This window comes from Clarias gariepinus, chromosome 4 (assembly GCF_024256425.1).
Source record: "Clarias gariepinus isolate MV-2021 ecotype Netherlands chromosome 4, CGAR_prim_01v2, whole genome shotgun sequence".
NCBI lineage: Eukaryota > Metazoa > Chordata > Actinopteri > Siluriformes > Clariidae > Clarias > Clarias gariepinus.
The window spans coordinates 27,169,840-27,194,802 of NC_071103.1; the positions used below are offsets into that span (position 1 = coordinate 27,169,840).

Sequence of the window (24,963 nt, forward strand, 5' to 3'; positions counted from 1 at the left end):
CACCATGTATTTGCCATATTGGGGTCAAACAAAGGTTCGGTGTTGTTATGGTAGCCTTTGGCTAGACCCACATTTATTTGTTTCAGACACTTTATTCAGTTTTTATTACGATGGGGACTCGAAAGTGAAAAATATCTTTAGATTTTGTATGATTTTCAGTATAAGCTTTGATGTTGGCTTATGCATTATCATTTACAGTATTGGTAAAAATTTCTGAAAGAATATTTTTAAGCTTTCTGCTATATTGAACTGGTTTATATTATCAATGAAAATAATTGACCTTTCCTTGGTTATTTAATTAACTGAGATTATGTCTGTGATATGCTGCAAAAATCAATGCCTAGATGGAAGGTCTTAAACAACAAACCATTTAGCTTAATGGAAGGTGGTTTGGGTCATGTCAGATAAGGGATTTGCTGTGAGACATTTCAGTGTTTTAAGATACTAAAACAGCTTGAATACCTCATTCTTTGCATTAAGGGAGTGACAGTGCTTGCTTTAAAACATTTTTGTAGGGAAATCTGTTTAACACACAATATATTTAGGTGTTAGAATTTTACAAATTAAACTTTGATGAAACTTGGCAGTTCTTAGTTTACATCTTGTTTGGCACCGTTTCTGAATCATTTTGTTTCATGTTATGTTTTAGCCTAAACCTTATGCTCCCTTAAGGGGTCGAAGATGGTACAAGCTGGTATTGATTATGTGATACTATTCACTTTCAAGGAAAGTGCAGTATATCAGCCATGAGGTGCCCATGAAATATTTAATGATTATAGAGTATCTGCTTCTTCAGCAGATCTTCATTTTATATATATATATATATATAATTAATTGCCTCTTACTGAGCATGAATTGGGCCAAAACAGTTACCATTAAAAAAAAATCTAAGTTAAGCTATATAACTTTTACATCATTTGCAAGCTTATGGAATTTTAGAATCAGTTAGCATAATTAATTGGATAATTAATTCCAACAGGATATGTTGAATTAATATGATACAGATTATGCGAACCAAAATATTTTTATATTAATATAGAGTTGGCAACAGTTATAGTTTCTATGCATATAGGGCGGTGACTAGTCAACTATTTGTATCCACTGCTACAGAAACAGTATTTCACACGTGGCACTACATTGATAGACACTAATTCAGAATGACCTAGTCTTACATAGATGACCAGTAAAAAACAGCTCTCATGGTTCTTTTCTTTATTACAATGATTAGATTTAGTTTAAATTACCACAAGTATCTATCACAAAAGGCTTAAATGATAGATTTTTGTGCAAAAATGTCCTAATATTCCATTAGTCATGCTAAAGGTTTTTGGATTGCTGAGATAAATAGTGCTAGAGATTGTGTTCAGTAGCATGTACTATATACTGTACAAGAACAGAAAGAAAAAGACAATTGTATGTAGTGATGGAAAAGTCTTAGTTTTGCTGTACATTGGTTTTTAAGCATGACTTGAAAGTTTTGCCCTATAGTTTATCTCAGGACTATCAGACAGTTTTTTTTTTGTCCAAATTGTTTTTACTATATGCATTTCTTCTCTTCATTGCATTCTGGCCCCTTTGCCAAAATACCATTTCTCTCTGCCAAAAGAATGAAAAAAAAAAAACAGAACCCCCACCTTTAGAGACAAGAAAATGTTGCAGCATTTTTATGCCTGTCATATTTGATCAGGAGATAAATGGTTTCCCAGTGCCTTCTTGGGGCCAACCCTGGCAGGGGACACTAATTCTGGCTGCCATAGGAAACAGTGGGAATCCTGGAAAAGCCTGTCCCATAGAGAAGCCTGCCACTTGCATTTCTATGCCCCAAACCTACAATAACCTACAATACAGTGTTCATGTTTTGGTGCAGTTACAGTCATAATTCATTGTGATTTATTTAGGATATGTAGTGGGTCAGAACGAAGATTTAGTTTGTGCATGCTATGTCCTTTATGAGACAGTTCTGCTGTGTGTTTGTATATGGTTTCGTAGAAATAAGCAGGGTTTTAATTGAATTTTGTTTTGTGCAGTCTGTGTTAGATTTGCCTTTTAACGAGTTTTTGTTGGAGATGTTTGGGATGAAGGTTAAAATATGCATGTGCACTCATGCTAAGCACCCTTTTATTTTAGGTAGCTGAAGCGAATCCTGCATGCATGGCCCAGGGGCCTTCTTGCCTCACAACTTACTAGCCTCTAGGCTGAAGGATCATGGGTAACTTCATAAGTAGACCTAGCTGCCTGGGTCAGAAGTCCAAGCAAGTAAGGTCAAATGAGCCCTACCTCAAAGAATGCTACCAGAGACAGAGTGAATGGCCTGTCACAGAGCATCCTAAGGAGGAAGGGAAAATAGAGGATGTGGACAAAACATCTTCACAAATTCCCACACCAGACAAAAGCAGGAGTTCTCCTGCTCCTACTGTCACAACTACCAGCACTTTGGATAATGCCTGGAGAAACACACCTTCCCCGGCCAAAACACTATACAATGGATCTTTACCCAGGAGGACCAGTGTTCCTGAGTACAGGAGATCACCTCTGGGACAATGTGGAATAGCAGAGACAAGAGGCACCCTGCAGAGACGAGATTCTGGAAGTCCATGGTCATGGAAAGCTCTGAACCCTCGAGAAGTCACTGAAGTCACTGAAGTGACAGAGACTATTGTGACAGAAATTGTAGAGGTGACAGAATATCCACCAGGACAGAAAGGCGGAGATCCTATTATTACCAGGACGGTTAGGGTCCTCACAGGAGCTGCTGAAGAATTAGCAGAGGTTGTTCTGTTTGTTTTTTGTTTTGTTATTTTAATGTTCCTGCTTGTTTGTGTAAATACTCTTGGGAATAACATTGATTTTGTGATAGATTTTCGTCAATGCCTGCATGTTTAAATACTTTTTAAAGAGAAAAATAAAAAATGTTAATGGATGATGCTACTATTACAACAGGGTTGAGAAAGTTATATAAAATCACGTTTTGCACCAGCTGCGTCAACTGGGCTGAGGTACTTCATATTGACTAAAGCTTTAAAATATTATAAGTTCAGATTTTCTTAATTTCATTTTTATAACTCAATTAACAAATAAGGCATGGACAGTTTTTTGTTCATAGTTCAAAACTATGTGTAAAGTGAAAAAAAAAGTTTGAATAAAGAATTAAATCCGGACAGACGAGAGGTGCTCTTAAAACTTTTAACACATGATTTTACCCGAGAAAGCCTAGCAGCTGAATTAAATCTACTGCTAACCTCTGAGAATTGTTAACATATTGGTATCTTTTCTTTATTCCAGAGTACCAGGAGTACTTTGGCTCTGACAGATGGATTTGGAGATCCTGAAATGTTTAAGCAAAATCTGCAGACATTATTAACATGGGTTTGTGAGATTGAAGAACTCGTGGCAAACCAAAAACCTCCCTCATCTGAATTTAAAGTGGTGAAAGCTCAAGTTCAAGAACAGAAGGTACGCTCTACAACTTCCATCTTAATAAAGTATTCATCTGGTTATGAGAACCTTCCTACTCGTAGAGCTGTAAATTCAGCCTTGAAATTCTTTTAAAGCACTCTTACTGTAAGACTGCATTTCTTCAGAGAAGTTCATACTCACAGTAAGATGCTGAAAGCTTTTGTGTACGGTTACTGGAGGAAGTTTTTCACTTTTCAGCTTGAAATAGGTGTCTTTTGTTAGTGTAGTGAGTAAGGCGAAACATGCCTCGATAACCACAATGAGGCCTTGATACACGAGATAAGCCTTTGTTTTCATGGGCACAAAGACAGAACGAGGCACATGATGACTGAGTGAAAGTTCTTCATCTCCATTTCAACCCACATATGCTCTGTATAATAAACTGCTTATCATTAAAGAACATAAATTTACATTTTAAATGAACAACAATCCAAAAGATAAAAGCCACAATTTATGGTTGATATTTTACACACACACACAAATATTGTGATCTTTTCTTGCCTGGCAGCTTCTGCAGCGTCTTCTAGAGGACAGGAGGTCTAGTATGGAAAGTATGATGCAGGAAGGCCCAACATTAGCAGAAGCACTTGAGGAAGAAGACAGGGAAAAAGCCAAACTACAAATTTCCCAACTTAAACTGAAGTGGGAAGCTCTTCTTTTAGGTGCTAATAGCAGGTCAGCATGATGTCCTTAAAGCTTTTTGTGTCTTCCTAATACGTTTTGTAATCCTTTAAGAACAAAGGTTTGTGTTATGTTAACAGGAGACAAAGCTTAGAGCTAATATTGCCCCAGGCTCAGCTCTTTCAGGAGAGAATAGATCGTCTTCATCAGTGGCTAATATCTGTGGAGCAGGACTTAGCTGAACTCCGATCTGCAGAGAGAGCAATGCTCCATTTACAGGAAGCCACTGATCAGGCTAAGGTGATCAGAAGAAAACCTTGTCAATCTTTATGTTTTTCACCGACAGTTTACTATTTCATTAGTGACAGTTGTTTTGTTTTATTTTCTGTAGGCAGTTACGGAGGAAATAAAAGCTAAGAGTGCTGACCTGGGAAAACTTCAACAGTGCTCCCATGACTTCATAGCGATAGTCTCAGGTACTGTATTATCTTTCAGCTTCCATTATCCATCATGATAAAAGGTATTAAAGAAATAATATTATTTAATGTTGGTTATTTTAACCTACTGTTTTACAGATGAGGAGTCTCAGCTGGTACAAGAGAAGACAGATAGCTTGAGGATCCGGTATTCAGTGCTCAGTTTAGGCAGTGCTGATGTGCTGCAGAGGCTGGAGCAGGCACTGGAGGCTTCTAGTCGATGCACCTCCAGTCAGGAAGACCTCCATCTGTGGCTGGGCCGCATTGAGAGGGAACTTCTGGGATCCTCTCAGACTGGAGATGCTGTGCTGTGTGCTGCTGAGAGACAAAGGGTAAAAGCTTAAACACATTTTACTCCCTCTGATAATACATTTTTGTGAATGTATACAGAAAATAGCCTGGAGGCGAGTCGTGGCTCGGGTCGTTGGGGCTCTGGGTTTCTGATTGGTGGGTCAGGGGGGTTGAGCCCTGCCACTGTTGGCTATACAACCCAGCTATTGCATGCCGTGCCGGTCCCAAGCCAAGGTAGAAAATGGGAGGGTTGCGACAGAAAGATCATCAGGAGTAAAATTTGTGCCAGGTCTTGAGGATCAAATCATGTGATGTGCTGGGGATAAAAGTGGCAAAATCAAAGGAAAAAGAGAATGCAGTAAATATATTATTGTGTAGTCACATTTGTTTAGTTTTATTCCAATTATATCGGTGTATTTATAGTTCAGTTTCTTTTTTTTGACATATCTGTGGTTGCATTTCTTTCATAGTTGGAAGAAGCAGTTGAAAAAGAATTGGCCTGGTTTCAAGCTACAACCCAGGGACTGGAAAAGCTCAGAGTCATCGATCTGGACCCTGATGTCATTGCTACCCATCTTTATGAGCAAAAAGTCAGTTTCTTATAACTTTCTATACACAAGAGTTTTTAATAAAAAAATATTGCAATAAATATTTTATCCTGAAGAAATTTTTATTTATTGTTTTTATATATTTTCCAACAGATTCTCGCAGTGGAGATTCTTCAGCACAAGTTTAACTTGGAGAAAATGGTGAAGGTTTCTGAACTCTTACAAACATATACTGAGAGTGAGGATATGGGAAGACTCCAGGTACCAATCATGATGGCAGCTTATCAACAATAAAAACAAGCACTGTAGTGATTTACTCTGCTAAGTTCTAGCATGACATGTTTTGTAAAAACTATGCGGAGAGAATCCAACATTTTAAATATTTAAATGCAATTATTAAAATGTTGTGTCCCTCTTTCGACAGACAAGTCTGGATACTCTGGAAAAGCAGTGTCAGATAACCACTGGCACTAATTCCCATGTGGTGCTGCAGCTGGAGCATGCTCAGTCTCTCTTGTCCCAGTTCTCAGAAGGCTATGCCGAGGTGGTGCCATGGTTACAGGAAACTAAAACCCTTACTGACCAGCTTGCTTTGAACACCATCAGTTACGAGGCATTCAGAGAACAACAGGAGCTCTTACAGGTACTACAAAATCTGGTCTCCCCAGTGCTCCCTCTTTTCCCAACAGTCTGGACTTTGTTTAGCTCCTTTGTTCTATTTACTTATTGGGTTCCCTATTAGGTCATCCTTTAAAAGATTATTTTAACACAATGGCTCTTACCAGATGGTTTGCAATCCGTGCATTTATCATTAGTGAAAGGGGGTTAATTAAAATGAAGGACATATGACACACACATTCTCATAATCGACTGCTGATTATTTCTTACTTATTTTTGCAATTTGTTTTTGTACAGAGCCTAAGGGAGTCTATAGCTGAGCACAAACCTTTAATATACCGATTAGGAATGTTAGCCAAGCGTCTGTCAGACCTGAGTCCTGATCACGCACAGCAATTCTGCCAAAAAGCAACAGAGGCTGAGGAGCACTACCAGACCATCCGAGACAGAGTCAGAGAAGCTGCTGGAGTCCTTGAGGAGTCTCTTCCTCGGTACACACAGGTAATTTACTGTACACAAAAGAGCACTTATTCATTTTTATACTGTACACATGAACATTGGATTTATAAATCAAGTAGACATAAATCCATAAGTATCTTTAACAGTCTTTAATATTCTGTATATTAACAGACTAGAATGCACACTGAGGAGTGAGATTATTAGACAGATCCACACGGCAGGAGTTTTAAACACCTCAGTGTTATTTCTGGGTTGAAAATCTGCCAACAAAACATATCCAGCAGACAGCAGTGTTATAGCTCCAAACTGATTATTAACAAAAGGCTCCAAGAAGATTAACAGACATTGCGTTTAAGTCTTTGGAAAATTCATATGTGTGGTAACAAAACTGTGCCCACACTGTATATACTGTATGTGCCAGTACCACACACATGTTAATGTCACTGCTAAATGTTACGAATAAGTGTCTGCCTCTCTACCTGCAGCTGAACGAGAGAATGATTCTCATAGGGGAAAGTCTGGAGCGTCTTTACAACCACATGCAGGACACAGTCATTCTGCAGGGTCTCACCCCACGCATCCAGGAGCAGCTAAAGGACAACAAGAACACTCTGGCTGAGCTCTCCAAACTAGAGCTAAGCCTGGATAGTGTGAGGACTCAAGCTGAGGAGCTGCTGGCAAACACACAAGCAGTGGGAGGCAGCCTTATAGGCACAGGTAACCTGTTTTTGTACAAATTGTTTACTATGAGGGTTTAATTTTTTTTATTGTTCAGTATGCATTGGGTATACTTGTACAGTGTATGACCTAACGTTTGTGGATACCTGGCCGATCACACTTGTATGTGCTTGTAACACATCCCATTCCCAGTTGAATCCCTTTGCTGTTATGATCATTTACACAGCTATGGGAAGGCCTTTCATTAGATTTTAGAGCATGTCTAGTATAATTTGCTCATATAGCCACAAGAGTATTGGTAAGTTCAGGGACTGATGTTGAATCAGAAGGTCTGAATGAGAGGGTCAGCTTTTAAGTTCAATGGAGTTAATGTAAAGCCTTTGTGTAGGCCAATCAAGTTCTACCATATCTACCTTGGCACACCATTTTTTTATGGCTCGTTTAGTGCACAGTGGCATTTTCCTGCTGAAAAAGGTTTGGGCCCATTGGTTTCAGTAAGGGGAAATCTTAATTCCAGAGTCAAAGTTCGAATAAAAGACCAATAAAATTCTAAACAATTGTGTGCTTCCAACTTTGTGACAAGAGTCCACATAAAGGTGGTCCTATAATGTTATTGGTACATTTTCTGACCGTGTTTTAATACTACAAAAATTTTTTTTGAGTCTTTAACCTAAATTTTGTGCCCTCTTTAGCTATCCAGGAGCAAGTGAGCAGCCTGGCCAGCCAGTGGGAGGAGACTCAAAGGCAATGTCAGGAGAGGGAGAAGTGGCTCCTTCACCTCCTGGATTTGGCTACAAGGTTCTGGAATGATGTAAGCAGTATGACAGTTGGGCTGAATGATACCCAGCAAACACTGCTAGAACTCAACTCAAGCAGAACAGACTCCGAAACCATCCAGCAGAGCCTCGTCACAATGCAGGTAGCTCATTGCAGTTTCCTGAACTAGATATGAATGTGAAGTCATTCGACCAGTCATATTTTTTTGTTTGCTAAAAAATATGTTAAAGATGGAATACTTTATTTAAGTACTGTACAACTGTATACTTTATTATAGCACTGTACAACTGAGCATGTCATTAAAATAAATTAACCAAATATGGCCCACAACATAAACTTTGTGTGCACTAACTGTACACTCTCCATCCAACATATGTGGTATATTTACAGACACTGAAAGAGGACATTGATGGACTACAAGGAGAACTGGACACACTTGGAGTTTTGGGAATGGAACTAATGTCTGCATGTGGAGACACAGAAAAGCCAGAAGTTACAAAAAGCTTAGATGAGGTCTGTAGTTTATTTAGGAATTTCAGACACTAGTTTGTAACGTTCTTCGTGTATATAGCTAATGTTATCTCCTGTTTTTTTTTAGCTCTACTGCACATGGAACAATCTAAATAAGATTTGGACTGAGTGCCACAATAAGTTAGAAGAATCTCTACAGTTGGCTTTGAATTACCAGGACACACTGCAGGTATATGCTTAATATGTTAGAATATATACTGTAATTTTGTCACTAAGCATTGTTCAGGATAGTTTATCTAATTATGTCTAGTTCAGTGCCTTCTGGAGATCAAAAAGGATCTTGCTTCTCTGTTGGAATCTCAGTCTTTTGGTAGTTCCCTGTATTCTATATCATATATTAGAAATTGTGAAAATAAGAATACTCCAATCAGCCATAACATTACAGTTTAAGACATGAAAATCAGTATTGTGAAGGTTCCCCTTGTGCCACCTGGGCAGCTCTGGGGTGCTGTGGGTTGTGGAGGGGGTCCTTCATAGATCGGACGTGTTTGTCGGCACATTCCATAGGTGCCTGATTGGAATATAATCTGGGGAGTTTGGAGACCAGGTTGGTGGACTTGGCCCTTTTTGCTTGGCGTGCCCATGCACAGGGAGCTGTGGTGCATTGGGTGATCTGATGCTTTTCTATAATGGCCAGCATTTATTTTTTTGGCGAGTTGGGTGGGTGAACCATGATCCTGTCACCAGTTTATCATTATTTATTTAATATCCAATGTTTATGTTATGGCTGATTTGTGTATACCGTTAAAATGTTTTTAAGGTTTTGTTTTTAAATATATGTTTAATGTCTAATTTAACAAATGCAACATTTAATCATCAGTCGTCACAATACATAATACACACGGGTTGTGTTTTGTTAATGTTTTTTTTTTTTATTGCAACAATCAAGAGTGCTACAGCTTACTAACAAACATAATGAAATCTTTTACATTTAAATTGTAGGGGCTATTCGAATGGCTTAAGTCAGCAGAGCTGAAATCCACTGAAGAGTTTTTAGTAGGATCTGATCTTGGATCTGTCAAAGAGCAGCTGTGTGGTCTGAAGGTGAGATTAGCGTGGAGACGGCATACCAAGTGTTTCTAAAACCTTTGAAAATCTTGAGTGGTTTTTCTTTTTACTTCTTAGCAAAAAATGTTTTGTCACTCCCTTTAGGACTTCAAGCGGGAATTATACCAGAAAAAAATTGAGATTGAGAGTTTGAACCATCGTTTTGTGGGTCGTCTCTCTCCGGGCTCTGTGCGGCCTGGGTCTGCCTCACCGCTGAGTGATTTTCGTCAGCGCTGGGACAGCCTGGAATCAGAGACTGTCAGCCGACAAGTATGACCTACACATATTCACCATCAGCCTTTTACATAGACAATAACTTTGACGTAGAACAAATTGCATAATTCTGTTAAGGGTTAGTATATGATGGGAATCATATATTTTGTATGCTTGATTGAGCAGCACCAGCTGGAGTGTGCACTGCTGGGATTGGGACAGTTCCAAAACAATTTTGATGAGCTGCATGCCTGGATCTCCCACACTGCCGAACTGCTGCAGGCATCGCGGCCTGTCAGCCTTGACCTACCGACTTGTGAGATAGAGCTGGCCAAGCACAAGGTACGCGTACTGTATACTTTATTTCAGTGTTTCTCTGTGGAAGTCAAAGTCCTCATTCATCACCAATATTTAATTTATTATTTAGTTCTTATAGTTACTAGTTTGATTAGTCTTGTTTGACTAGCCAAATGAATTGTATAGGTTTAATACCTTAGTAACTCAATCTAGACCTACAAATAATGTCACCTTAGACCTAATCGATAAATTATTGTGATTGGGTGTGAGTCTGTGTGGTTGTGCCAAACAATGTGTTGGCTTCCTATCTAGAGTGTACTCCGGGCCTGGATTAACACTAAATACAGTAAGTGGTATAGAAAATGGATGTGTGTATGGTAGGGTGACCATATTTCATATTTCGAAAAAGAGGATGATCGGCACAGCCTCCAGACGAATTCAGACAAGCTTCTTGGTGGTTGATGAACATTATTTATTATACTTCAATGGTGCAGAATTAACCTCTGTAGTAAAATAAAATGAAAAACTTATAACAAGATAATAGCTCTCTTAGACTCTTCAAATCACTGTTTGAAAAGCCATTGCACCTTCTGCTGCATGTACCATCATCCTCTGATTTTCCAGGTCTGACAAAAAAAAAAAAAAATTCTGTCAACTTTGCAGATGAACTCTCACCTCGCACAGCTTTTTTATGTCTCTCGGTATCCATGTGGGCTTTCAGATCCCCAGCACCTTTATTGGATACCGAGACATACTGTATGTACCGGCTTTGCACACGGTGCACTCCGCCTCCCACTAGTCCCGACCGGGACGGTATGTGGGAAATTTTCTTTGCAGTTCTTTGGTGAAGCTGCACTTACGCTTCGGCATTTTCTCTCCTATGCTGCTCCGCTCTCTGCTCTGATCCCTGTGTTCGCGCGCGCCGCAGACATGCGCACAAGGCAGTCTTTTACCTCGCGCAAAAAAGCTAGTATTGTGTGCAAAACGCCAGTCAATTTACGTAGACGCGTAATGGTCCTATGAAAGACCGAACATTTTCGTAAATTTATAAAACCCAAATGTATGTATAGATGGATGGATGGATGGATAACAACCATTTGTTTTTTTAGTGCTTTTGACTTGTTCTAGACATGAGACAAGATAAAGATATCTTGGCATTTTGTGTGTCCAGGTGCTGCGCAATGATGTGATGTCACATGCACACACTGTGGAGTCTTTGAACCAGGCAGGAAAGGTCTTGCTGGAGGGCTCGGGAGAAGAGAGCCCTCAGGGGCTGCAGCACCGCCTGGAGCAACTAAATGAGTCCTGGGAGTTTGTGCGCTCTGAGACAGAAAGGAGGCAACTGGAGCTGGAGAATTATCTTAGTCAAGTGGGTGGAGCACCAAATTGTTTTTTTTGTTTTTTTTTAAACGTCATACCTAGTCTCCAAAGGTTGGGGATGATTTACTTGTTTTTTTTGACAGTTTATGAATTGAGTTCCCTTTATCTAATCTAATCAAATCTAATATTCAAGGATACAATGTACTGTACAGAATTTGTAAACGTACAGATATTTAATTTAGTTTTATATTGTCGCACCACACTAAAGCAATACCAGTGTTTAGAGAAGCTTTCATACAGCACAGACACCGGCATAATGCAGAAATCATTAACCACAGGTTCAAGATGTAACAATGGAAATCCAGGATCTTCTGCAGTGGCTGGAGTACACAGACTTAAAGCTATCCTCCACTAAAACTGTATGGGGAATGCCAGACTCTGCTAGTGAGAGACTCGGTGCTCATCTGGTAAGAGTGAATCCTTTTTACAGACTGTGCGTGCCATTTTATTAAAAATTTGTTGACGTTTTTTAATTTATTTATATATTTTTATTAATGTTAATGCAAATGTAGTTATATTAATTGTTAATGATGAATGGTTAATATCCTTAAGAACTTGTCGAATTGACTTTGTGTCTCCGTTTTGTCTGTCTGCAGGAGTTGTGTAATGAAATGGATTCTAAACTTCATGCCTACACAAATATCTGTAACGCTGTCCGCAGGATGTTGGAGGGCAGCAACGTGGCTCATGGCTCCAGCACTGAGCACAGCTTAAGCATAGTGGAACAGAAGTGGAACTCTGTCTATGCGAAAATGCAAGACCGCAAGGTGAACAAGCATGACCTGATCAGCGTATTATTTATCTGATCACTAATAAAGGCCTTTCATTTTACTTAATTTTTTTTTTTTTGCTTTTTGTCCCCAGTGTAAGTTAACAGAAGGACTTGGGCTAGCAAAGGAGTTTAACAGCAATGTCCAAGATCTGCTGAGCAAAATGTCAAAGTGTGAAGAGGTCATTAGTACCCTGTCCACTCCCAGCTTCATCCTCAACACCATCAGCACCCAGCTTCAGGAACACAAGGTTTGCTGTTAATGTTGTTTCGTTTTTATATTGTAGTCCCATGCAAATGTTACTGTAATATATCTGCATGTGTTGATTTATTTCATATTGTAACATGCTGTTTTTCATATCTTAGTAGATATGTTCACTTGTGTTATATATACCTTTGTCATAACAGATGTTAGTGAGTGAGGTCCAGTCATATGGGGAGAAGAAGACGTGTGTGGAGAATGCAGCCTCACAGCTTTTGGAGCTTAGCAGGAAAGAGGACTGTGATGTGGTACAGAATCTACTGATAACTGTGCAAGACCGCTACAGAAAGCTGCACCACCACACCACAGACAGAGGGAAGACTCTGGAGGCGGTTAAAAAACAAGTTAAAAAGGTGAGAAAATGAAGAATGAAGAAAAAATCGAAGCATACGTTAACACAAAACAAAGAAGGACCTCTGATAATGATTTAATTGTGATTATAAATTTATACCATTGAGCTTCTGAACAATTTCTGAATACTCTTTTACACCAATTGAATTTAATTACTGTATGTTTGTTTGTTTTTTGTTTGTTTAGCATTTAATGTTACTGAACAAATTTTGTTAGATTAGATACATTTAAAGCAATAGGCATTATAATTTATAACACATAAGTTTGTTTTCTTGATAGTTTCAATGTTTTCTGTGTCCTCTATGCAGTTCAATGAGTCCTGGCAGCTTGTGATGGACTGGATGAATGAAGTGGAACACACACTGGACACACATAAGGAGATTGCTGTGTCACATGAAGAGATCAAACAGCAGCTCCATGAGCAGAAGGTAACATAATAGATTAATAAACAATATTGCATTGATTAACATAAAACTGTGCTTGTGAACTACGGGAAATAGAGTAATACAAAAGACTCCATGTAGAATTACGTTAGATATATAACAACCTGCTAGAGTCATTACTTAGGTCAAATAATGTGATGTGTGTTCACAGGAATTCCATAAACTCTTTCGCTCTAAGAGGCCAATGTATGAGGCCTGCTTGAAGAGTGGTCGCACTCTTTTGGAAAAGGCACAAAAGACTTTAGACACCGAACATCTTGAGAACATGGTGTCTGAACTCAGAGACTCATGGGATACCATCAGTGGAAAGTCTATAGAGAGGTAAAACTCACTGCCAATCAAAGTAGCTCTATACTGTACATGCATGGTGAATCCTAAAAAGAAGACTATCTTTAATTTCTACAAGTTTTTTATATATCCCAGCTTGTTAGTCAGCTAAGGACAGAGTGTCTGTCATCCATAATATAGTACCAGTGAGGCAGACTGGGTCATTTTCCTTAATATAATTCAATCCATTGTTATAATATTCTGTTATAAATAATGAATATAATTTCTGCAGGCAACATAAATTGGAGGAGGCACTGCTGTTTTCTGGGAGGTTCAGCGATGCGCTCCAGGCACTAAATGACTGGCTGTACCGGGCAGAGCCACAAGTTGCTGAAGATATGCCTGTTGGTGGCGAGAAAGACTTGGTTAATAATTTAATTGACAAACACAAGGTACTTTCTCAATGTGCCTCGTTCGATATTAACAAATACGTTCTCGGACACAGAGGAGTCTCAAACACCTTTATGCCATAAAAATGACTAGGCCTATTTAAATTTTAGCTTACAATTTGTATCCTAGGTGTTTCAGAAGGAGCTGGGGAAGCGTGCTGGCTGTATTCGCACCCTGAAGCGTTCTGTAAGAGATCTGACTCGGGGAAGCACTGCTGATGCCCACTGGCTGCAGGAGCAGATGGAGGAGTTGGAGGGACGCTGGGAGGCTGTATGTAAACTCTCAGTGTCCAGACAAACCAGACTGGAGGCAGCATTACGACAGGTACTGTCTCCCAGATCTCTGACTGTGATCTGAAGTAGTCAAAGCATTATATATTATTGTATATGTCAGAGGGCCCCCTTTTACAACTGATGAATTAAAAAATACTTCCCAGGTTATATTGGTTTGTATTGTGTATAACTGAAAAGGTAAGCATGGTCGTGTGAGCTGTTAGAGAAAAATAATTAATGATGGGGAGTGTTGTTATTTTGTCCAACCAAAAGTGCAGGCCTGTCACGGCTTTTTCTCTTTATCGTATATCGGGTTTTAGTATTTTATTCCTGTTATTCCACACTAGTTTAACAACAAAAATGTATTAATGTTGGTTAATAAAAACAAAACAAGTTAGTTCCTATTATCTCTTATGTTAAAGCAGATACAGTATAAATCATCATTCTTTTAGTTAAGACAGAAATCTTTGCATTGTACAATTGTTACACAAGGTTCTCCATCATGAGACATTCCTGTGACAGAAAGCTTTATCTCTGGTGTCAAAACCTTTTTCAATGTATGTAAAATAAATATATCCTTACAGCATAACAACATATTAAAATAATAATAAAAAAATGACTTTACATTTAGGCATTTGGCATTTTATTACGTGACACTTTATTAGGTTAAGATTGCATGGATCATCTAACATAAAAGTCCCTTGAATTACTTATTATTGTACTGTAAGAGATATATTATATCAAGCTCAGAATATAAATCTGTGATAAATATGTGATCTATTAAACTATTTATGAGAGCTGTGTGATTATAAAAAATCAATCACCATCTTGTGACCCATTCAAAAATTATAATTCAACAGCACATTACTAAGCGTTCTGTTTTGAATTAAATGTTTAGCACTTAATCTATTAAATTCCTCTAATCACCCCTAATAACTGTTTATATAATGTACTCATAGGCGGATGAGTTTGACAGAATGGTTCATTCATTCCTTGATCAACTTGCTGACACTGAAAGGGTTTTGAAATACGGTGCACTGCCTGAAGAAGAAGAGGCTCTCCGAATATTTCTAACACAACACAAGGTATAAGGGTCCTGAAATAAAGCAGTTTTGTAGTAAAAATGATGAAAATGCATTTGATGATGGCTAAAACATTATTTTTATGCCCTGTTTGAACAGGAGTATTTGAGTTCTTTAAGTGCTCATCAGATGGCTCTGCAATGTATACAAACCTTAGGTGAAGAGATTTTGTACTCCTGTCATCCTGATTCTGTTATTACTATCAAATCATGGATCAGTGTCACCAAAACCCGCTACGAGGAGGTGAGCGATTACAATAATATTCACACAAATGGATTTTTAGAAGGCTATTTTTAATTACACCAATCATCATTATTATGTGTATACTCAGGTCCAGACATGGGCACAACAGCAAGCCGAGCGAATCCAAGCTGCGCTTTCTGCTCTGGAGGCTGAAAGAAAGGAGGTGCAGCGTCTCCTGAACTGGATCTCCGCTGCTGAAGAATCCCTGCACCTCAGAGACCAGGAAGGCTTGCCTGATGAAATAGAGCAGACAGCAGAGCTCATCACACAGCACATGGTGCAAATGCTTACTAATTCACCTTTACTACAAACAGATGGTTGGTATAACTAAATGCTGGTGAATGCAATTCATTCTATCTCTTTGTAGGGATTTATGGATGAGTTAAAGAGTAAGGTCATAGAAGTGGAAAATGCAACTAAATCCTGCAAACACAAGCTGATTCCTAAGAAGCACGTGTCTCCAAGCCATAAGATGCCAAGCAGTAAGTGTTAACCAGACAACATACTGTTTTACTGTTAAAAATCTAATGAAATTGCATGTGCTGAACATTGGATTTCTGTTTTGTGTGTGCAGAAAGGAGAGCTGCAATAAAGTCCCAGACCTCAGTTTCTTTGCCCCTCGAGAGACTGGAACCTCACACACCCCAGTTGTGTCAATTGGTTAGCCAGTGGCAGAAACTGTGGGTGCAAGCCCACAGCAGACAGACCAGACTTGAAAAGCACCAGCAGAGGCTTAGAGAGGTCATTATTGTCTATGTGTTACTTTATACAGGTAGTCCCCGATTTACGAACATTTGTATTCAGGGTCGCGGGGACCTGAAGCCTACCCCAGGATGCTTAGGGCACAAGGCAGGATACACACATACACACACAATTTGGGAACGTCAATTAACCTTACCTAAGTATTTTTTGAATGTGGGAGGAAACCAGAGTACTCGAAGGAAACCCACCAAGCACAGGGAGAACATGCACACGGACACGGGAATCGAGCCTGGCCAGGAATCGAATCCGGACCCTGGAGATGCAAGGCGACAGTGCTAACCACTACACCACCGAGCCGCCGTGAATAATCCTAATTTTAAAAAATCCTTAACAAATCAGAGTTCACAGTCCAATACAGTGGAAAGCTCTGAGACAAAATGGCATCCGGGATTTCCCTCGCGATTTAAAGGCACAGAGACAACATTGTTACATTTCCCATGTGAGATTTCCTTAGGTGCGGTTATGGTTTTTGTCCACATGAAGGCAGCATGGGAAAGGGGAAAGATATTTAATCAAGAGGATTGGTATGCTTTACGTTGTATATTCATGTCGAATCGTATAAGACTCACTTTGTTGGACTTATGAACAGATCCGACTTACGACTGTGCTCCTGGAACAGAACTTGTTCATATGTTGGGGACTACCTGTAATTGTACTTTCCAAACTGGCTGTATAAACTTTGCACTGTATCTGTCCCTTATGTGTCTTGAGTTTTGGTGTGAATCACTTATTGTTTTTTTATTGTTTCTGTCTGTTTACAGTTAGAGGAGTTTGCAAACTTTGATTTCAATATCTGGCGCAAGAAATACATGCAGTGGATAAGTCACCTCAAGTCTCGCATTTTAGATGTTTTCCGCAGCATCGATCGAGATCAAGATGGTCGAATCTCCCAAAAGGAGTTCATCGACAATGTTCTGGCCTCCAGTAAGCGGTTCAATTCCTACCTTCTTCCATGACTTGTGGCTAAATATCAAGCTCTTAAACTCCCAACACCCAGTTGATGCATACTTATTCTGTATTTGGCCAGAGCCTAGTCATCTGATTCATCCTATGAAGAACATTAAAGTGCCCATCAACCTGGGGATTTAGCTGCTGGTATGCCAGGCAGGGTTGGAAGTAAAACCAGGCTCGAACTTAGAGGCCAGAAAAGACTCGTCCTGTATTTAGGCATTTCCTAGGATAATGTGTGCATAAATTTTTTGTTTGTATCCTGGATCCCCATAAAACTAGAAAAGATGTAACCCAGAACAAGCAGGGGATAACTGACCAATTTTAGCTTTAAACAAAGCAGACATAAACCTGCTTGTTCTGACTTATTTGGGGGTGAAACAGCACAACACCTTGGGTCTCTTACCGCGTCATCCTGGACTAAACTTTAATAGTATCAGTTTAGATACTAAATAATTCATAGTACTTATAGTATAATAGTTTTTTACATGAGTTTCTAAATGTTAAGCTGGGAATTTAAAGAGAAAATAAGGCTTTCATATGATGTATAGTATCTGAACGAACCTTTCTCTTGATACAGTATGTCTTGCACTTGCCTTTCTTATGTATAGAATTCCCAACAAATTCCTTGGAAATGAGAGCTGTTGCAAATATTTTTGATGTGAATGGAGATGGCTTCATTGACTACTATGAGTTTGTGAGTGCACTCCACCCAAGCCGAGATCCCTACCGAAGAACAATAGATGTAGACCAAATCAACGAAGAGGTACTTGTTACAGTCATGTTCATTTATTCCATTATTTAATTCAGATATAATATTCCTTTCATGAAAATCATGCATCTTAAAGAGTTTGACTTCTTCTAACATTTATGTAAATTTTTTGCAATGTATTTCATATAAATTTTAACAAAACCTTCACAATTTCCTAGGTGAGCAGACAAGTTTCCCAGTGCAGCTGTCCAAAGAGGTTTCAGGTGGAACAGGTTAGCACTAACCGTTACAGGGTAAGATTAAAATTGTATTTCTCTCAGCACAATATATGACATATTTTGACAAATATTTAAGTAACATGATTTATTATCTACAGTTTGGAGACTCTCAGCAGTTAAGAATGGTACGTATTTTACGCAGCACACTCATGGTACGTGTTGGTGGAGGATGGACAGCCCTGGATGAATTTCTTGTTAAGAATGACCCTTGCAGAGGTGAAGAATTATCAGTGCTCTTCTAAAAAAATGGTTAAATACTAATTTCATACATTTCCAAATGCAATTACTACAATTTCTACTATTTCTAAAACAGTGAAAGGTCGGACAAACCTAAAGATAAAGGAAAAGTACCTGTCCCCTCATTCTTTTGAGGCATCTGGTTGCAGAGGAGGCAAAGGAATGACAGTGAGCAGGTCAAACTCCAGCCTGAGTTTATACAGTAGTGCATCAGCTCCTAGTAGTCCTTTATCTCGAAAGGTCAGGTTCATCCTCATTTTAGTCAAAATGTTCAGTTTAATGGTGTGAAATTTTGTGGGAGGCATAAAAATACATCTGTACTATTCCACCAACTGTTCTTTGTAGCCGGTGTTTGCAATCCAACCTTCATTCATTAATAGTTTTATGCTTTGTCTGATGTAGGCACTGTTACGCAGAAGTTTCTCTGGGGAGCGGTGCATTCGGCCAAGGAGCTCTATAGCAGCATTAGGAATGGATCAGTTCTCTCCAGCAGGAGATGATGATTCTCCCTCTCCTTCAGGTTTGTCAGCTCAGATACTATGTAAAATATTTCTATATTTTGTATTTTTTAAATATACAGCCACTGGAGAAACAATTTCATTCGGGATTTATAAAGACTTATTTTATCTAATCTTAAACATAATCTATAATGCATTAAAAATTTGTTATGTTTCTCTCATAAAGGCTATCTGCTAGATTGACATCTGATCAAATTTAATATAATTGAATTATCTGAAAGTTGAAGAAAAAAACTTTTATTTTCCTTCTTGATATATTAATGGCAGATTTTTCTTGAATTAAAAAAAATCTAAATGCATGTCATTTTTTGGAATCTAAATATATTACTACATATATTAATCTAAAGGGTTAGTTAACTCAAATAATTATTGACAATTTGTGAGAAACCTATCTGTAAGGAGACCATTATTTAACATGTATGACATTAGGACATGCTGTTTTAAGAAAATAATTTATGTCAGAATGGTATTTTTTTCTATAATTGTGCATCTATGTGTGTTTTATTCCTTAACTTTTTAATAAGATACTTTATGTTTCAAACAGTCCAAACAGTCTTTATGACCCAACAGGTCTGTTTCATGCAGTGGTCATAATATTGTTTTTTCCCCTTTTTGCACTTCAGAAGAAGCTGAAAGAGCACCCACATGATTCTACCCTTAGCTCCCAGCATGTACAGTTAAAGCAACAGGACTCAGAATCCTATGATCAGAGGCCCAGAAAGTGGTACAGACCAAAATGGAAGAACTTAGTTCAAATGGTCCTACAACATACATTGAAGTGCTCCACATGAACCTTCACACACTCACCCTGGCTGATTGACGTTTTTTTTGTTTGTTTGTTTAAGAGTTGGTAGATCATCTTTCCAAAGTACAAAGGCGTGGTGGGAATTCTATCCACAGTCAGGGATTATGCAACCTTATTCCTTCTCACAACATTACGTTCTGCCAGCTACTTAAATTTGTATTTATATATTTTTCTTTTGTGCTTTTTTTTCCAAAGCAAACACAGTATATCCTACCCTCTGTTCTGAGAGGCTTGAAGTAGTGGAATGTTCTGCATGGGTATTAGCTGCATGATGCTTCTGCTCTCCCAAATCCCGTATATATTGGCTTTACGTATACTAAATACAGTAATGCGCCTAGAGGGCCTTTGTGAACAACAAAAATGCAATTGTCTCTTTTTTTTTAACACGCATATGCACATGTTCACAAACATCAGTGTTCTGTTCATAATTATGTACAAGAGAAACTGCAGATACTGATGCAAACCAAAACGGACAGACCTCATTCAACTGCCTTAAAGCTTGAATGAATGTACTCTGTATTAATATGTATGGTATAGTCTGGAAAAAAAACAGATTGTAAGACACATTTGTATTGAACTTTGTAAGTGTGGCTGTAGAGTTTCCTCAGGTTTGATGAGTTGAACTATTTAAATGTTTAGCAGCAATTTTCCCCTTGTACAAAGGTACACTGTTAGAAGACTTGACAAACTGAACATCCAAAAAGAAATGTTTTTCACTGCAATCAAATATAAAATAGACTTGTTTTTTTTTTTTCTTTGTGGCTCATGTTAATGTCTTTGTAGAGTAAATATATTTCAACTTGTATCCATGCTTAGAATTCTAAATAAATAATTATGAACAATCAACTTTAAGAGTTTCCCTAAGAGGACATGAAAGTGTAGGTCTCCATGAGATTAGCAAAAATACGAATTGTCCAACATTCCCTGCCAGTCTTAAACTGTATTTTATTTAAACCAAAAGCCACGTGTATACAGTATGATCTGTTTTTGTATTATGACTACAGGGCTACATGTCCTGTATGTTCATTTTATACCTTAAAGAATGTCTTGGTTGTGGCCTTTGGTTCATATCACATTACATGCATGTGCCTTTTTTTGTTGATACTACATATACAATGTGAATACTTCTGAAGTCTGTGAACACTCTTTTATCAGTTGTCCACTGACTGCAGGACCAATGGTGCAAGAATGACTATAAGTACAAAATTCGTTTACAGATGTTTATGGATTTTTAAAAAATCTGCCACTGTATCTTTATTATTATATGTATAACTGCTGAAACACTGGAAAAAGCTTTTGCCCGGATATGCACCTTTCCGGTGACATCCAACAAATCACTGCATGAACTTACGCTTAAATATTTGTATTTCGTTGTAGATAAATGTAACTAATAAGATATAACTTGTAAAATAAATTACTTTGTAGAATGCTGTTTTAAATTTGGTTTTATTTTAAGAAGTTAAAAAGTTCTTCCTTTTTCTCTCTGCTATAATATAATGATTAGTCATCCTATTGCGTGTATTTAGTGTCAGTGTATAAATAACTGCATTAAAATGAGCTTTAGCATAAATTAAAATGTCAATAACCTTGCTTTGGTATAGTATAAATAAAGGGTTTTTTTTAGTCTCTAGTTTTATGACATTCAGAGAATCGCTGAAGTCATCAAGAGACTCCAACTCTCAGTAAATGCCATAGTCTACAAACACAGCCACTGGCAACTACACTTCCCAGCACACATGCACCTTGTCACATTCACAGACACCTGATTTCTGCTCATGCACACCATCACCAGCAAACAATAGACACTATAAATGAGTATGTTAGTCACCCATCCATGTCATGATGTAAATGCTCAGTGTGCCTTTACCTGACTTTATCAAACCTTCTGTTTATATATTGACTGCCTGTTTTTAAGGTTATTGCCTTGTCATATTGTTGTGGTTTGCTGACCACTGAATCCTTTGCCTGTTTTTTTTAACTGCAAAAGTTGTACATTTGGACTTGTTTGTCAACTTTCTGTATTAAAATGCTAAGCTACATTTGCATCTGCTTGAATTTTTATTTTAACCATTTCATCTGCCACTGAGAGCATGGAGGATGCCAAACAAATTGAAATACAGTTGAAATGCCACGAACAAAGTCATAACTACCATAGAATTAATTCATGTGGTCACATTTACTCCTTTCCCTTATAGAACAATGAGCCATGGACTACATCGTGGAAACACCCCAGCAGTATGTCCATTCTTCCACTTCCCCCATGTTGGCAAGCCTTTTCTTAGTGGAGAAAAATAGAGGATGCCTTAAGCCCTGTATGATTATAACAAACTTAATAAAATTACAGATAAGTACAGATAAGTACAGATTTCCACCATCACTAATGCCCCATGGCCAATGGATCAGCTCAGAACAGCCAAGATCTTCATGAAGTGCGATCTCAGGAACGCATTTAATTTATTTCACATTAAAGATGGTGGCATGTGAATAACTGTCAGGTTTTTGTGAGGATTCTTAAAAACCTGCTAGAACATAAGTTTTAAGATTGAGTGAACATCGTAAGTGACCAAACCACCACCACCAGTTATTATTCAGAATCAAGTCCAGTTTCATGAAAAGGCTTGGGGTAACTGTAAGCATAACCACTGAATACTTCTGAAGTCTGTGAACACTCTTTTGTCAGTTGTCCACTGATTGCAGGACTAATGGTGCAAGAATGTACAAAATTGGTTTACATATGTTTATGATTTTTTTTTAAATCTGCCACTGTATCTTCATTATTATATGTGTAACTGCTAAAACACTGGAAAAATGCATCTTTCCGGTGACATCCAACAAATCACTGCATGAACTTACGCTTGAATATTTGTATTTCATTGTAGATAAATGTAACTAATAAGATATTACTTGTAAAATAAATCACTTTGTAGAATGCTGTTTTTATAATGGTTTTCATTTTAAGAAGTTAAAAAGTTCTTTTTTTCTCTGCTATAATATAATGATTAGTTTTATGGCATTCAGAGAATCGCTGAAGTGATCAGGAGACTCCAACTCTCAGTAAATGCCATAGTCTACAAACAGCCACTGGCAACTACACTTCCCAGCACACACGCACCTTGTCACATTCACAGACACCTGATTTCTGCTCATGCACACTATACTGTAAATGAGTATTTCAGTCACTGGGTGCCACCCTTAGACCAACAGGCAGGTCAAAGATGAAAACCAATAGATTGTTTTCTTCATACAGATATTCTGCGGTTTCAACCAGGAAGATTCAGGCAAGTTTATCCCATGGGCTAAATATGCACAAAATTGTTCTACTCAGTTCAGCAACTTACCTACCCCTATTTCATTGTACATATTGTATATGTTGGGCTGTCACCCTCCTTTGTTTCCATCGCATACTAACCTCATCTAGTCTCCAGCTTTTGACAAATGGTTTATGAGATGTGAACAATTTGGGGGGAAACACCCATTAACACCTCAAACCAGGTGCCTAAGCCATCAAAGAGCAAGTAGGCTGACATTTACAGTATAGGAAACTCATTTTAGTGTTTTCTCAGCTCCCAAAACACCTGATTTAACTAATCAGCTTATAAACAACCTTTTCTGAATTGACATGGGTGTGACATAGCAGGGAAAACATTAAAAGTGCTTGACAGGGTGTCCTTCATGATTTGACCTTATTTGACCTATTTGACCTTGAGTTTTTGGATAACTTCTGCCACAACTTGTCTCTAAAGTGATTCTGTGTTAAAACATTCATTCCTCTTTTTCTTGTGAAACCCTAAAGCATGAAAGACAAACATAATGAATGGCCATGAAATTGCACATTTTGTGCATGATATAAATACTTATTCCAAACCAAAACATTACTGGAATGTATTCAGAAATTAATCCTAAAATACTTTGTTTTCACGAAAGGCTACTCTATTTGCCATGCCATTGAAAGGATTTGCTAACTACAGTATAAGTACAGTGTTAGTGTGGGAGAAAACAAAGAAGGTCTCTAAGTTGTTTCAAAGAAATGCTGTCTGCTTGTTGATTTAGCTAATACCCACCTGCCTACAAGGCCCTGCTGTGTGATCTGCCTACCTCATTGCATTATGGGAGCAGCCTTCTCTATTGTTTATGTGCCCCAAGCAAGGTCAGTCTGATACTGAACATTAGGCCTTGCTGCTGTGGAGCACGTGAAGCAGAGAAGCAAAAAACGCAGGTAGAAATCTTTCTGTTCTGCATGCTAACATTTTATATATTTCACAGCTTATTGATTTTTTCTTCACCTTAAGCAGTAGTTAAGTAGTTTCGGTACTGACAGATGATCCAGACTCTTTACTATAGAAGGCTGCGAGAGTTTTATTTTTAAAGAAATCTGAATCTTTTTTTAGGAGCACACTACACACTATGTTCTCCCATTGCATGACTTCTAAGTACATAATGGAAATGTGTGTAATTAAACACTACAAAGTACATTATAGAAAAAAAAAAATCTTTTGTCTTGTGTTTTCTTTACTGTACTAACAGCCCCAATGAGGGTTTGAGAGTCTTTAAACATTTTTAGCCATTTTTTGCAATACTATCATGTGGTCATGTGTTTCTGTGACCAAACATAATGAAAATATGAGCCTTTTGTGATGTCTTAATTTTTGCGATGTCATTTTCACATTCTGGTAACAGTAGAGTTTTCTGCATTTTGAAACTAATGATAACTCTGGTTATATATATATATATATATATATATATATATATATATATATATATATATATATATATAGTTTACTATCCACTACCTGTGCTGCTTGATTTTTTAAGGGTTTAATAGTGTTTTTATTTCCCGACCTAGTGAACTAGCATGAGGATATGTTTTTAATAAAGACTACAAAGTGCTTCTATAAATCATTGGATTAAATCATTTGTAAAAATACTATTTTTACAAATATACTATTTTTACAAAAATACTATGTTTGTTTAAAATCTGTGTTTTGTATAAAGATTCAAATACATTTTGTTGTTTTGTTAGTTATACTTTTTATATAATACATGCAGTAGAAATGAATAAAATATCTTTATATTCTATCTCTTTCTCTCTCTCTCTCTCTCTCTCTCTCTCTCTCTCTTTAGATAGACAGACAGACAGACAGACAGACAGATAGATAGATAGATAGATAGATA

The 24,963-nt window shown here is 37.8% G+C and overlaps 1 protein-coding gene across 1 annotated transcript in view; it reads left to right on the forward strand.

Moving 5' to 3' along the window:
- The window catches only part of macf1b (microtubule actin crosslinking factor 1b), a 41,808-nt gene extending 19,898 nt beyond the window's left edge, over window positions 1-21,910 (forward strand). The window contains exons 3-39 of the mRNA XM_053494503.1: window positions 3,283-3,453; window positions 3,965-4,131; window positions 4,218-4,377; window positions 4,469-4,553; window positions 4,653-4,885; window positions 5,315-5,434; window positions 5,546-5,653; window positions 5,817-6,035; window positions 6,308-6,511; window positions 6,955-7,186; window positions 7,840-8,066; window positions 8,315-8,437; window positions 8,523-8,624; window positions 9,398-9,499; window positions 9,608-9,772; window positions 9,902-10,057; window positions 11,184-11,381; window positions 11,671-11,799; window positions 11,989-12,159; window positions 12,257-12,412; window positions 12,570-12,776; window positions 13,083-13,202; window positions 13,369-13,538; window positions 13,777-13,936; window positions 14,064-14,258; window positions 15,166-15,291; window positions 15,388-15,531; window positions 15,620-15,808; window positions 15,899-16,013; window positions 16,106-16,272; window positions 17,055-17,217; window positions 17,853-18,007; window positions 18,172-18,246; window positions 18,330-18,447; window positions 18,545-18,708; window positions 18,871-18,988; window positions 19,610-21,910. Of these exons, the coding sequence (XP_053350478.1) occupies window positions 3,283-3,453; window positions 3,965-4,131; window positions 4,218-4,377; window positions 4,469-4,553; window positions 4,653-4,885; window positions 5,315-5,434; window positions 5,546-5,653; window positions 5,817-6,035; window positions 6,308-6,511; window positions 6,955-7,186; window positions 7,840-8,066; window positions 8,315-8,437; window positions 8,523-8,624; window positions 9,398-9,499; window positions 9,608-9,772; window positions 9,902-10,057; window positions 11,184-11,381; window positions 11,671-11,799; window positions 11,989-12,159; window positions 12,257-12,412; window positions 12,570-12,776; window positions 13,083-13,202; window positions 13,369-13,538; window positions 13,777-13,936; window positions 14,064-14,258; window positions 15,166-15,291; window positions 15,388-15,531; window positions 15,620-15,808; window positions 15,899-16,013; window positions 16,106-16,272; window positions 17,055-17,217; window positions 17,853-18,007; window positions 18,172-18,246; window positions 18,330-18,447; window positions 18,545-18,708; window positions 18,871-18,988; window positions 19,610-19,635 (5,640 nt within the window). The 3' untranslated portion in view covers window positions 19,636-21,910. The remainder of the gene's footprint in view (window positions 1-3,282; window positions 3,454-3,964; window positions 4,132-4,217; window positions 4,378-4,468; window positions 4,554-4,652; window positions 4,886-5,314; window positions 5,435-5,545; window positions 5,654-5,816; window positions 6,036-6,307; window positions 6,512-6,954; window positions 7,187-7,839; window positions 8,067-8,314; window positions 8,438-8,522; window positions 8,625-9,397; window positions 9,500-9,607; window positions 9,773-9,901; window positions 10,058-11,183; window positions 11,382-11,670; window positions 11,800-11,988; window positions 12,160-12,256; window positions 12,413-12,569; window positions 12,777-13,082; window positions 13,203-13,368; window positions 13,539-13,776; window positions 13,937-14,063; window positions 14,259-15,165; window positions 15,292-15,387; window positions 15,532-15,619; window positions 15,809-15,898; window positions 16,014-16,105; window positions 16,273-17,054; window positions 17,218-17,852; window positions 18,008-18,171; window positions 18,247-18,329; window positions 18,448-18,544; window positions 18,709-18,870; window positions 18,989-19,609) is intronic.
- Window positions 21,911-24,963: the final 3,053 nt, after the last annotated feature.